Here is a 13,983-nt window from a genome sequence, read left to right as displayed (position 1 = left end):
CAAAGATATCTGATGAACTAAGATATCTGATGAACAAAGATATCTGATGAACAAAGATATCTGATGAACAAAGATATCTGATGAACAAAGATATCTGATGAACAAAGATATCTGATGAACAAAGATATCTGATGAACAAAGATATCTGATGAACAAAGATATCTGATGAACTAAGATATCTGATGAACAAATATATATCTGATGAACTAAGATGTCTGATGAACAAAGATATCTGATGAACCATGATCAGAGCTTGAAGCTCCGTCCACTTGTATATACAGCCTGTGTCAACAACCCTATTTAAAGATAACAATTATTTAAATTCCAGAGTCCTTAAATGTGAGGTCTCTGTTTACTTCCATTTATTTAACAGCTTCTCGTTAGCCTCACTGAACAGGAGCACATGTATTGGGTACTTTATTGTTTATGGGTTATACTAAACTAAATAAATTACAGCACTGAGGAAATGAATCCTGTTTTTCCCCCCGTGTACATAGCTGCCCAGACTTTGCTCAAACACACATGCTACAGGTTAAAAGAGAGTAATCATCTACCCAGGAATACATCGGTGTCAGCAGAAACATGTGACTCAGACGTCAGCCAGGTCAGCTGACTCCAGGCAGGAGGGAAGAGGAGGAAACACACCAGGGCTGCAGGCAGTGAAGCATTAAGGACCATTTATTGTACCCAGTACAGATGATCAGAAACTCAGCAGTGTAAGAAACACATTGTGGAAGGAGGGGAGGAGGGGGGCGGGGCAGGAGGGGGGCGGACCGAAGCCTATACAAGTGCAGACAATCCCTGTGCTGGACTCCATGATATAAAGTGTGTCTTCACTTTGGCCTTTGATGGAACTCTGGCACTCTAACACAGAGACAGAGACACACCTCCCCACACCCACAGAGAGAGACAGAGACACACCTCCCCACACCCACAGAGAGAGACAGAGACATACAGAGACACACCTCCCCACACCCACAGAGAGAGACAGAGACACACCTCCCCACACCCACAGAGAGAGACAGAGACACACCTCCCCACACCCACAGAGAGAGACAGAGACACACCTCCCCACACCCACAGAGAGAGACAGAGACATACAGAGACACACCTCCCCACACCCACAGAGAGAGACAGAGACACACCTCCCCACACCCACAGAGAGAGACAGAGACACACAGACATACAGAGACCCCTCCCCACCCCACAGAGAGAGACAGAGACACACAGACCTTCCACACACACACCAACCAGTCCAGAGGCTTCAACAGGAACAGTCTGCAGTAGTAGCATCATAAAGATAACAGCCTGTTTTTAAAAGGTGTCTATCGGAGCCAGAACTACAGAACTTGGACATTTCAACCCAAACAAACACAGCCTTATAGCAAAAATATATACTTTATAGAAGTTTGTCTTTGCCCCCGTTCAAAACGTAAATCATGAACTAAAAAAAAACAACTGCAGAGAATATCAGGAATATGCTCTTTGTTCACAGACGGTGAAGCGATATGTTTGTGGACACCATGCAGAGAGAAGCGGAGTCGAGTCCAACGTGAAGGAGTCCTTTCTTTTTGTTTTGCATGCAGCTTCCTGATGCTCCTGCCATACTTGGTGCATCAGAGGAATTAGTACACTGCCGAGGAAACATGGAGCATCCGGACAGAAATACAGGAACATGGGACCGTTTATCGCACGTACTTCTTCTGTTTTTATGAATTAAAAACACCCGCTGGGAGAATATACACTTCTGTATGTATCTCTAAATATGATGAATAAGGGTCCAGCAGGGGTGAACACACAGAGGAGTGTACCGAGAGGGCTTTGGGCTCTCGCTGTGGGGAAGCAGATACAATCTCTTACATGGATGAAAGAGCGGAACATTTACATGAGAAAGCAGCCCGACCGACCGCCGAGCCTGAAATACAGCAACGCCCCAGAAACCTGAGGTCTCTGACGGCGCAACAAAAATCATACAACAGCTGGCATATAAAAAAAACAAAAACAACAACAACAACTGCAGTCCTATCTACAGAAAACAAATTAGTGTTTCGATAATGTTGTGTCTCTTTTCGTCAATCCGTTTTTTTATGCAAATTAAAGCCCTTTTACGGATCTTCTAGTTCAGATGTGGTGACGTGAAAATGTGGGAACCCAGAAAAGGCAACTCTAGGACAGCGCTGCGTTTACAAGTGTGCTGTTAGATTGGAAATGTTTTACTATGTGATTGTTTTTAACAAAAGCAGATTGTCACACAATCAGAAATGTTATAACTCTTGCAATCTTGTACGAAGGGGCGTCTGTCGATCCACTTCAACATGATGGCCCCGTGGCCTCGCTTCGTTTGGTCTCCACGGCAACAGCAGCCCCTCGCCTCACCTCAGACAGCTCGTAAGGTGGGCGGAGCTACCAAGTCCAGTCCACCTGTACCTCTGGTTTGTTTTGCAGTAGAAGAGCTGCTGCAGGGTTTCCCCTCGTTCTTTCTGAGCTGGGGAGCGTACGGAGTTTTGTGAAGATCTTCCAGGGAGCAGAAGAGGGAACCGAGTCGGAGCCGAGCGCTCAGTGGGTCCAGCTCTGGATTTTAAGCATCGAGAGACTTTGGGAGTGTTTGCGTGTACGTGTGTGTTGTGCGGCGGGACGCCGCTGCATTAGTAGCCGTAGCCGTCTGTGAAGGGCAGGCCCGCCACGCACTGCTCCCCGCCCTCCAGCAGGTAGGGGGCAGCGTCGTCGTAGTGGGTGAGCGGCACAGTGTCGTCCTCCAGGCCCGGCAGGCTGTCCGGGTCCGCCTTCAGATTGGGCCTCTGGTTGTCGGGGAAGGCCATGGAGAACAGAGCCTCCGGATCGCACACGAACTTATAGACGTACCGCTCACCGGCCACCTGACAAACCACAAGACACACGTTTCACTCACAGGAAACCTCTGCATCAGCAGCATGTTGAACATTTCTAAAGCTGGAATTTCCTTCACAGAACCTGGACTTGATGGTGAAAAGTCAAGTTCCAGCATCACATTGACTAATCTACCTATATTTTAGTTTTTCACGTCAATTCGGAGGCAGAGAACAGCTACCAAAAATTCATCATCATATTTAGCAGAAGAGATGAGGTCAGCAGCTGCTGGATCAGACGACCGCTCATGGTTTTATTTAAATGTCTCGGTCACTATTTTCACCCCAGTCGATATATGTGGTTGCCGGGGAAAGGTGAGAGGGAAAGAAAACTGTGAACGTGCCTTTACCTTCTGCATGATGCCCTTCTCGTAGTAGTATCGTAGCGAGCGGCTGAGCTTGTCGTAGTTCATGGCCGGTCTGTTCTTCTGGATGCCCCAGCGACGAGCCACCTGACGACGACACAAAAACACTTATTCGAAACTCAAATGTCTGTCTGCAGAGAAGAGGATGTGTGCGCACGTGTGTTTGCACCAAACGGGAACCGACCTCCTCGGGCTCGATGAGTTTGAACTCCATGCCCCGACCGGTCCAGGCAATGAAGTGGCCGTTAGCGGGGTCATCGAGCAAGGTGACGAGGAACTGCCAGAGCTGCAGGGAGCCGCGGCGCTGGTAAGGAGGTCCATCACGGTACACGGATGGCTCCTGCTTGATTTTACCTGGAAGTGGAAGGAGAGGGGAAAAAAAATCAGGATAAATAATATAAAAGAGGCGGAAGGAGAAATCATAACGAAAACACAAGTGTCAATCATAGACTGCATATAAAAGTGTTTGTAGCTTCTAAGTGAAAAATGAGGCCGATGCAAGCAGCAATACCACAAAAAAGCCTCCACCTCAACCATCATCTAGCAATGACGTCATCATCCATCAGTGATGTCATCGTTGGTTTGTGAACGTTATGAATCCTCCAGTTCAGATTCTGTCCGTCACCATCTTTGCTAGTTTGGAGCGGTTTGGAGCAGGAAGTGACCATATTTGGACGAGCTGGGGGAGGAGCCAGCGGTGGATCTGACCGATCTGATTGGAAACCTGACGATACTACGTCCTGCCCACCGATAGCTGTAACCTGACTGCACCACAGGCCTGTCAATCAAACAGACACGCCCCCAAAAACAGGTCTTCTTGAATCTTCTTTTCTAATGAATGAGGGATTATTTTCAGATGGACCTCCAGAAAACTAATAAGAAGGAGTGACTTTAGCTAACAACACCGAGATAACTGATGGACACATTTTATTCACTTTGGATTTGATGAGAGAAGTTGAATGGGAGTCTATGGAGCCGGAGGCTTTTTGGAGCCGACCTCTAGTGGCACTCGCTGGTATTGCAGCTGAAGACACTTCTGGATCAGAAACATTTTACAGACCTGAAGCTACGAACTCTTTTATATCCAGTCTGTGGTCCAAATATGGTCACTTCCTGCTCCAAACTGCTCTGAACTAGCAACATGGCCAAATTCCAAACTGGAGGCTTCATACCGTTCACAAACCAACAGGTGACGTCACTGCTTGCTGCTCTGTAATGTACTCCAACATGGACACAGTATGAAGCCGACTTTCTGTTTATTCTGCACCACTTTATAAGCACACAAGGTCCAGTATGTCTGCACTCACGTTTGTTCTTCACCTCAAAAATATTTCCAGTCTTACCGTCTAATTTTTCAGGAACCACGCATGTATCATCAAAGTAGAGCTGAGGATCTCGGTCGAAGGAGAAGCCTGGAATTGAAAAGAAATGGAGTATTAATGAGATGAAGGATGAAGGAGTAACTGAATGTACACGTTCCCCTCACATGCTGCTGACCACTTTCCTGAGCTGTCACAGGCTCGTCATGAAACCACTCAAACACACAATAATTTGAACTTACTTTCGTGGTTATTTTGGTAGAAGCTTCTCCCAAATGATGATTGACAGTTAGGCACTTCTGTAAACAAAGAGGGAGACAGGTGGTTATATTTAGAGCAGAAACATCCTCACTGTCATATCAGATGTGTAATACATCAAAACCCAGCTCACAGCTGACACACATATTTGGACCGCTGCCACAGCATTAATAGTGGAGCTCCGTTTGTGGAGTCTAAAATCACACTGAATATACAGTTCATCTACAGCTCCAACAGCTGGGCTAAAACACACACACACACACACACACACACACACACACACACACACACACACACACACACACACACACACACACACACACACACACACACACACACACACACACACACACACACACACCTAGGAGTGGACTAAGCCCTGATCAGATGATCAGAGCACACTGCACAGCTCCCATGTTCTCCAAGCCTTTAAATGGGATTAGCACTGTGGTGGCTGTATGAAATCTCAATGACAATCGAGTTATGCCCCCTCCCTCCCCTCTGGCCCCCCATCACTCCGTCCTCTGATAAGACAGCCTGACATCAACCTCGTGTTTCCTGAAGTCTCTCCCTCCTCTTGAGAAAAAAGCTCCAATGTTGGAACTGTGTCTTCATGTCAACGTAACGGTGGGCAGATATCCAGAAAACGATGCGCTCCATGTCGACACACAGACACGCACGTCTTCTCCAGAGAGATGTCCACAGTGACGTAGGTATTTAAAGGCCATAAGAAGCTAAGAGGATTTGTCATTACATCACGGCCCAGGCTGCCGGTTATATGGACAGCAGACCAGGAATCAAGAGTATGAGAGGGAGGGAGGCAGAAAAAAAAAAAAAAAAAAGTAGCAGAATTTGAGAAGAACAGCTGGGTGAGTGGGCGTGAGGATCAAACACCGCTGACAGCCTCTCTGCCATCACGGTTTGAAGAGAACCGGCTCCGTTGGCTTTGTGTTAAAACTGAGCTGAGTTTCCAGACGTGGCTGCGGGTCACTAAGTCCTCCCAGGTCACCGGCCTACATCTATTCCAGGTAGGGTCGGAGAAGAGGCTTTCTGCACCTGCTTCACTGACCCATTTACTTTCTGCCCTTGAAGGCTTACGCCGAGCTAAAAGACCCACTTTTACTTTCCTGGCACGACTCTGGGGGGATGATGCAGATTAGGATTGGAGAGAGAGCGTGAGTAAAAAGAGGCCTCTCCTGCATGCTGAAACTCTCAGGCGTGTGTTAGTGCCCCGAGCAAACATGGCCAGGCAGATTCCTCAGCCTCCGTCTGCTCCACAGTCCGGGACGTTGACCAACCGACGTCCTCTTTGAGCAAGAGGAGAGAGAAAAAATGTTATAAACCGAACTACTCACCAGAATCAAAGCAGAAGTCATGAGGCTCCTGCTTGATGGCCATGGGGTGGAAAGCAGGCCTGTGGGCGGGGCCCGGAGGAGGACCCGGGGGCCCCATGACGGGCACGCCCTGCTCAGTGTATCGCGGGTCGATGAGCTCCTGCTTGAAGCCTTGTGGAAGCGCAGCCACCAGCGGCTCCGACATCTGCCTGTGGTACGGAGGCCGGCCGTCACGTGACAGGCTGCTGCTGCTGGGGGGGGCCTGGGGCAGGAACGGGGGGCGCCCCTGACTGTCGGAGGGGGGGAAAGGTAGACATGGCTCTGACATCTGCCTCTGGAATCTGAACAAGAGGGAAGGAGGCGACAACACAACGTGATTCGGTCTGTTTCTGGAAACACAAAGTCCCTCCACCAGAACCAGAAGCTTCACTTTGGGTGCTCACCTGTGCTCAGGTGAGAAGCTGGAGACATCCTGGCCAATGGGTGCGCAGGGCACGGCGAAGGGGGGGCTGTGGACCGGGAGGGGTTGCTGGCTGGGGGGGCCGGCGCTCGCCGTCAGAGGTTGCTGTACGTGCAGCGGACGCGGCCCCGGGGTCGAGTTGGCAACGTGGGGGTGTGGAGGGGGAAGGGAGGTCTGCTCACTCAGCTGGTGCGCTCCTGGTGTGCTGGTGGGGCCGCAGGGGGAGACAGGTGTGGAGGGGGGAGTTAATGGCTTGAACCCGGGAGTGGGTTTCCTGTCACAGGCACTGTGGAGGAGGAGATGGGGTCAGAGGTCAACAGGAAAACATACAACTCCCACAGGAACTTTATTTGCACATTTCAACGAGACAATTCAAAGTGCTTTACATGAAACCAGTAAAACATGACATTTAAAAACAATTACAAACTGATTCAAACATTAAAATAGATAAAGAGATAAAGGTAGATTGATAAAAATAGGATCCGGGAATCTGGTTGAGTGCAGAGCAGCAACCAGAGAAGTCTTCAGTCCTGATTTAAAGGATCTGAGAGTCTCAGCAGACCTGCAGCTTTCTGGGAGTTTGTTCCAGATATATGGAGCATAGAAACTGAACGCTACTTCTCCATGTTTAGTTATGACTGGGAACAAGAAGGAGAGCAGCAGATGACCTGAGGGGTCGGGATGGTTCAGAAGGTCGCAGCAGATCACAAATGAACCGTTCAGTGCTTCATAAACCAGCAGCAGGATGTTGAAGTGGATTCTGTGTTGGACAGGAAGCCGGTGTAAAGACCTCAGAACTGGAGGGATGTGGTCCAGTTTCTTGGTCTCAGTGAGGACTCGAGCAGCAGCTATCTGTCTGACTTTTTACAGAGACCTTGATATATTCTTCAGGTGATAGTAGACTGATTTAATACAACTGTTCAGGTTGAGATCTGAGTCCATGACGACTCTGAGACTTCTGGCTCAGTTTGTGGTTTTTAATGTCAGTGATTGAAGCTGACTTTCAATCGTTCTTCCTCGGCACCAAAAAAACACGACTTCTGTTTTATCTTTAGTTAATTGCAGAAAATTCAGGCACATGCAGTTGTTGATTTGTTTGCTGCATTTAGCCGACACTGACGTCGGACTCTTGGTAAACACACCTGTAGCTGTAAAGGCACTTCTCTCCGTAGGGCATGGGACTCCGGTCCTGGCGGCAGGGAGACAGATCCTTGGATGGAGTCAGCTCTCGCTTGATCTTGGCTGCTGGTGGGCCATGAAACATCACTAAATAGGACACGCAGAGAGAAGTAGCAGTGCATTAGATAAACTCCAGATATCCCATAATTGGAAGCCATAAACAGAGAAGCAGCAGTTATCTTAACCACATTTGCAGCAGACGGACCATGTCTGTGCTCCCAGACTGACAGAGCCACTTAGCAGCAGTTTATCATCCGCCGTAATGACACTCGACTGCACTCTGAAAACAATCATCCGCCCACCACTGCATGTAGCATGATACCAACCGCACTACATACACACAGCCAATCAGAGCTCTCGTCTGATTCCCATTAGGGCGAGCCAATACCAATACTCATGAATCAGTGAGGCTGTAATCTAATGGTGCCGAATGATTTTCTTCTCCCGGGCTGTAACCATTAGACACAAGCTGCAGCATCCTGCTTATTACCAGCAGTTTTTGGGGCACCGTGTAACAGCCAGGCAGAAACTGGACCCCAGAGCACCGAGCAGCGCCGGTCCAATGAATCCGCCCGCAGAGCCGAGCGTGTGCACGTGAGCTGTGAAAGCTAACGGCTCGGATGAGACCCGCCAACCAGAAAAGGAGCTGATGGGGAGATGAAGCATCTTACTCTGTCTAAGACCACGTTATTTGTACAGAGTCAGCTGTTCAAACCAGGCTGACACATGTCAATATTAAAATAAATCAAATACATGTCTAAATACAGAGGCAAAGAATTGATCTAACAATAACAGTAATTAGCTCGCAAACTAATAAGCTACATTTACAATTTCTGTCAGTGACCACTAATGCTAACAAAGTAGCTAACTAACGTTACAGCTACACATCATCCATCAGTGATGTCATCATCCATCAGTGATGTCATCGTTTGTGAACGTTATGAATCCTCCAGTTCAGATTCTGTCCGTCACCATCTTTACTCGTTCGTAGTGGTTTGGAGCAGGAAGTGACCATATTTGGACGAGCTGGGGGAGGAGCCAGCGCTGGATCTGACTGATCTGATTGGAAACCTGACGATACTACGTCCCGCCCACCGATAGCTGTAACCTGACTGCACCACAGGCCTGTCAATCAAACAGACACGCCCCCAAAAACAGGTCTTTTTAACCTGTTTTTTATATCCAGTCTGTAGTTTTATATTTAGTCTGTAGTTTTATTTTAAGTCTGTAGTTGTATATCCAGTCTGTGGTTTTACATCAAGTCGGTAGTTTTATATCCAGTCTGTTGTTTTATATCCAGTCTGTAGTTTCATATTTAGTCTGTAGTTTTATATTTAGTGTGTAGTTTTATATCCAGTCTGTAGTTTTATATTTAGTCTGTAGTTTTATATATAGTCTGTAGTTTTATATTTAGTCTGTAGTTTTATATATAGTCTGTAGTTTTATATTTAGTCTGTAGTTTTATATCCAGTCTGTAGTTTTATATCCGGTCTGTAGTTTTATATCCAGTCTGTAGTTTTATATATAGTCTGTAGTTTTATATTTAGTCTGTAGTTTTATATCCAGTCTGTAGTTTTATATCCAGTCTGTAGTTTTATATCCAGTCTGTAGTTTTATATCCGGTCTGTAGTTTTATATCCAGTCGGTGGTTTTATATCCAGTCTGTAGTTTTATATCCAGTCTGTAGTTTTATATACAGTATGTAGTTTTATATCCAGTCTGTAGTTTTATATCGAGTCTGTGGGCTACAGCCAAAGAAAATGTTACATTTCAATAAAAAAGGGCAACTAAAATTTAAACATGCAAACAAAACTCCCTGATATTCCCTGTATGGAAAAGAGTTTTTAAAATTCCTGGACCTGTGGGAGCCCTGTTTATAGGTCAAAGCTGCATGTGTGAAAGAATCACAGTGAAAAGTCTGGTTTTACTGAATAGCCTGCAGCCTGGCACAGCATTGACTGCCTCTCACACACACACACACACACACACACACACACACACACACACACACACACACACACACACACACACACACACACACACACACACACACACAGTACAAGGTCAGAGACGACACCACAGTGAGCCGACTATATGCAGACAACCTATAACTGCAGACAACCTTGGACAGAACGATCTATAAACACACGTCAATCCATCAACCTTGATAATAATGAAGCGTTTGGTTTGCAGCTCGCCGAGCTGCATAAACCAACATTTAACAGGCAGTCACCTCCACCTCCACATTCTGCCTCTGCCTCCACCTCACGCGCATCAGACCAAAACATGAACGCAGAAACACTGAGCGGAGGTTGAGGGTTGAGGGGGAGACATCCATCCACTGCAGCATTAAAGGGATGTGCAAAGCATTTTTTTTTGGGGGGGGGGGGTCAGTTTGAGGGACGTTATTTGTGGGTAGCAGGAGAATAACAGGCAGCTCTGAAGCTGCACTACCAACCAGAATCTAGTCCACTTCAGCAGCAGCAGGGCCTGAGTGCAGGAAAGTGTGAAATCAGATTAGGAGCCGGGCTCATGTGATGCCCCCATGCCAATCGGCTGATTAAACTCAAAATGTGTGTGGGGGGGGGTGTTTCCCAGAGCTGTGTTTGGAAGACAAAGAACGAGTTCTGTATGAACGCGACGGGACCTGGAAACCTGCTACTCCGACAGTGGAAGCCAGCGATATTCTTTTAACCTGATTTGTCAACGTCTTCCCAACTCAGGCAGGAAGCCGGCAGGACGAGCGAATTGTGAGCAGGTGGACGGACAACGTCCAGGTCACACAGATGGAGGAAGAACAGAAACGAGGTACTCACAGCTGTCCGACTGGAAATCTGGGACGAACTGTTCATCGTCGGGCACCTGGGCTGTAAAGAGAGTCACGCATGTCAGACCAACACACCTTTCATCTCCGACACGCTGACGTGTACAGCAGACAAAAACACAGAAATGTTCTCGCTCAGCAGTTTCTCATGACTTTGAGCTTCTTGCTCTGATTGCAAACTCAAAAACTGCAATATTTAATCTTTAATCTCAAATTGCTCCTATTTCATCCCGTTAGAAACACATCCGTAATAATTCCTCTGACATCCTGGTGTGTAAAAGTGAAATAAACGTGAATCTCACCTTCTGCGATCCAGATCTCCTGCAGCTGACTGAGGTCCTGGAAGAGTTCTGGAAGAAAAACAGTGAAGGAGGTTCAGGCTGAAGTTTGGTGCCATCGAATGTAAACATCTGGAGCGCCGATTAAAACGAGGCCGGTACCTTCGGTGTCCTGGGCGAGCTCCGTGTCCACAAACTTCCTCTTCCTGTCGATGTAGGGAGGCCTGTTGGGAGACACTGCCCCCACGTGAGACTTGTGCTGTTTGGAAAATAAAGAGTGAAGTCAGACGATGCAGGAGGTGTGAGCAGACTGTACATGTAGGAGTGACCACAGGGAGGTCGTTGGTGGAGTCAGAGAGGAGGTGAAGCAGGTGGTGTTATGTGCCAGGCTGTCACGTGTCCACTTACACTGGGAGGGACGATGAAAGGGACCTGCTGATCGTAGAATCCGTCCATGCTGCCTGTCAGATTATGGAGGGGAGGGGGTCCAATATAAGGGGGGAGGGGGAAGTTATTTGCCTTAAAGAGACAGTGTCGGGGCCACGTTCAGGGTCACTGGAAAACATGAGCACAGAGCAGAGGCGTCACAAAACATCCTGTTCATTGTTGGACTGAGAGAAGCAAACAACAACAAATATTAAAAGGAGACAGAAAAGGTTCAAGGCAGGTCTGATACACCGGTTTATGTTTTAATACGTGCCAGGCTTCATCACCATCAAACCGCTCTCCTGACTGAGCTGGAGATCGGACCGGCACATCCGGGAACTTTGGCTTCCAGAAACGTCCCCGCCCCCTTTTGGGGGAAAACAAACGACTCTCTCCATAAACTTCAATGTAAAATAACTTTACAAAAACCAACCCGTTGTAAACCACCGGATCTAAAAGACTTTGAAAGAACATGGCGGCGCCATGTCTCGGGATTATATTCACACTCTACCTGCCATAAAACGTCACTTCCGTCTTCCCTGTATAGAGAGGAGCATGGAGCCCTTCTATCGGCATCTTTTTAAGAGTTGTTCACATCATTGTTGGTGCAACTAAGAGTCTCTGTGTAGTTAGTTATGTGGTTAGCTGTTTTACATTGAAGTCTGTGGAGAGGGGCGTTTGTTTTCCCCCAAAAGGAGGCGGGGACTGTTGTGAAAGCCAAAGTTCCCGGATGTGCCGTTCGGCTCTTTAGCTCGTTGGAAGCAGCGCGATGTAAACACACGGTCATTAATCAACCGATGTAATACCGTTATATAAGTTCCACCGGCCATCTGTGGGCACCACATCCCATAATAATCAGCTCGGAGATCTTGAGTTAAGGACTTGGACGGAAGAGTTTCCCGCTCTTCAGTCTCCCAAACAGGGTAGAAAACGAGCTGGTTAGTGTGTTATGGAGGCTCCGAGCTCCGAGCACATCAGACACAACAACTTATTCAGTTTCCTTTGAACCGCAGCGTCTCCTCTCACTCCTCTCACTCCTCCCGGAGAAGAGTGACTGACTCACTCCTCGATCTGCTCCCAACGGAGGAGGAATGAAGGAGCGCTGCTGGGCAATAATTACAGGCGCACTTCACCTCAGTCTGCCCGGCTTCATGCTCCATTTCTATTACTTTAATTATTAATAATAGCTATGATTTAATTAATTCAGTTATCATTACTTAACTTTATTAGCTTTACTCTGGCATGACATTCACACAGTTAAAATAAAGCTGATAGTATGAATTTAAGTTTAGGTTAGGTTAACAATCAAGAAATTCACACGAAACCATTAAAACATCAGGCAAAAGAAAAGGACATTTAAAAACAGATTAAAACACTGAAGTTACTTTAAAAAGCAACAACGTGAAGCACTTTGCGTAGTGCATGAACTGTGCTTTAAAATCTATCACTAACAATAATGAAATGTGGCATAATTATCCTGAACCTCAGGAAATATAAACAAAAAACAATAAGCGACATGTTCCATTAAACAATTAGACAAAAATTAACCACACGTGTCAAATAAAAGAGCACACTGTTAAACTTGGATAATGCTGATTACTTTGATCAAACTGTGTGCACACTAGCTGATGGGGGGCCCGACCCCCCCCCGCCCTTCCCCCACCCACCCACCCAGCCCTCCCTTGTTTTTCTCAATGAAGTGAAACTCGATCCGTGTGGAAACACTGAGGAAAGAAAAAATGGCCCGTTCATTCATAAAAAAAAAAAAAAAAAAAAATCATAAACAGTCGCTGGCCTCTCGTGACCCAACAGCTAATATCCACGCAGACACGCAGATAAACCGAGACTCACATACAACACACACGACACACGGCGTCTAGTCACGCAGATATAAGTGAATATAAAATGGTTGCCAAAGTAAATATCTTTAAATAAGATGGCGTTGCGCTCGTTCAAAGACTAAAAAAGACCGTTAGAAAAACAGTTAGCCATAACACGGCTTCACAAAAGCACGTTCACGCCGATGTAAACACTGCAGCTTACCTTGTTGGTGTGTGTATAAGTCCTCTATATCGAAATAAGGTGTTAGAAATATCCAGATAAAAAAACAGCGTGCTGAGAGTCGTGTAGTCGGCTGCGCGCTGTTAGACCGCTGTGCCTCCTTCGACTCACAAAACTTGACTGAGCTTTTCGTTGATGGCCCCGTCGGTTTTCCCCTGGGCGCGAGCCGCACGCAGAGACGTGCGCTGATTGGGGGATCGAGTCTGTCCATCAAGCAAGGAGCCAATGGCCGCTCCGGACCTCATGATTTATGTATGAGGTTTGGTTTGGCCAATCACGGCGCAGCAGTGACCTATTTTTATGAATGGCTGGATTTCATTCACATTTTTTCCAACCATCACTGTCAAGACGTGTTTGTTAAAAGGCCAGCTGCACTGGAAATATACTAAAGATACAAACCTACACAGATGCTGGAGAGACGTCAGTGTCACGCTCACTTTCCAGCCACTGTTAAGATAGATCATTGCACTGAAATATATATAGCCTATGTTAAATATACTCACGCTGTTTCATACACTGTACTTTATTAAGGATAAATATAATCATCGCAATTAATTAATTATGAGAGGAGTGTCTAAAAGTTCCTTCCAGCAT

General features: G+C 46.8%; 2 protein-coding genes across 4 annotated transcripts in view; both read right to left on the bottom strand.

Annotated features, from left to right (window-relative positions):
• The window catches only part of LOC138634242 (diacylglycerol kinase beta), a 178,951-nt gene that overhangs the window by 30,010 nt on the left and 134,958 nt on the right, over positions 1-13,983 (bottom strand). The gene's annotated exons all lie outside the window — the stretch shown is intronic.
• Positions 661-13,514, bottom strand: etv5a (ETS variant transcription factor 5a). Of its 3 annotated transcripts, XR_011311963.1 has the most exons (14): positions 13,372-13,514; positions 11,311-11,457; positions 11,065-11,161; positions 10,927-10,974; positions 10,617-10,667; positions 7,764-7,887; positions 6,605-6,907; positions 6,183-6,502; positions 4,812-4,868; positions 4,594-4,662; positions 3,435-3,604; positions 3,230-3,337; positions 922-2,876; positions 661-887 (listed from the first exon to the last, which is right to left on the bottom strand). XR_011311963.1 is itself a non-coding variant. In XM_069721017.1 (13 exons), exons 2-13 carry the CDS (start codon positions 11,356-11,358, stop codon positions 2,646-2,648), a joined length of 1,626 nt encoding a protein of 541 aa, XP_069577118.1. In that variant the 5' UTR covers positions 11,359-11,457; positions 13,372-13,514; the 3' UTR covers positions 661-2,645. The 3 variants fall into 3 exon arrangements, 2 of the variants coding, with proteins under 2 accessions (XP_069577118.1, XP_069577119.1); XM_069721017.1 differs by having other exon boundaries at positions 661-2,876; XM_069721018.1 differs by having other exon boundaries at positions 661-2,876; positions 3,236-3,337; positions 13,372-13,513.

This window comes from Brachyistius frenatus, unplaced genomic scaffold (assembly GCF_029030835.1).
Source record: "Brachyistius frenatus isolate BFR_SWC_R1_liver_20210118 unplaced genomic scaffold, ASM2903083v1 Contig_255, whole genome shotgun sequence".
NCBI lineage: Eukaryota > Metazoa > Chordata > Actinopteri > Embiotocidae > Brachyistius > Brachyistius frenatus.
The sequence above is the reverse complement of the archived record's forward strand: the minus strand, read 5'-3'. Positions and strand labels throughout refer to the sequence as shown.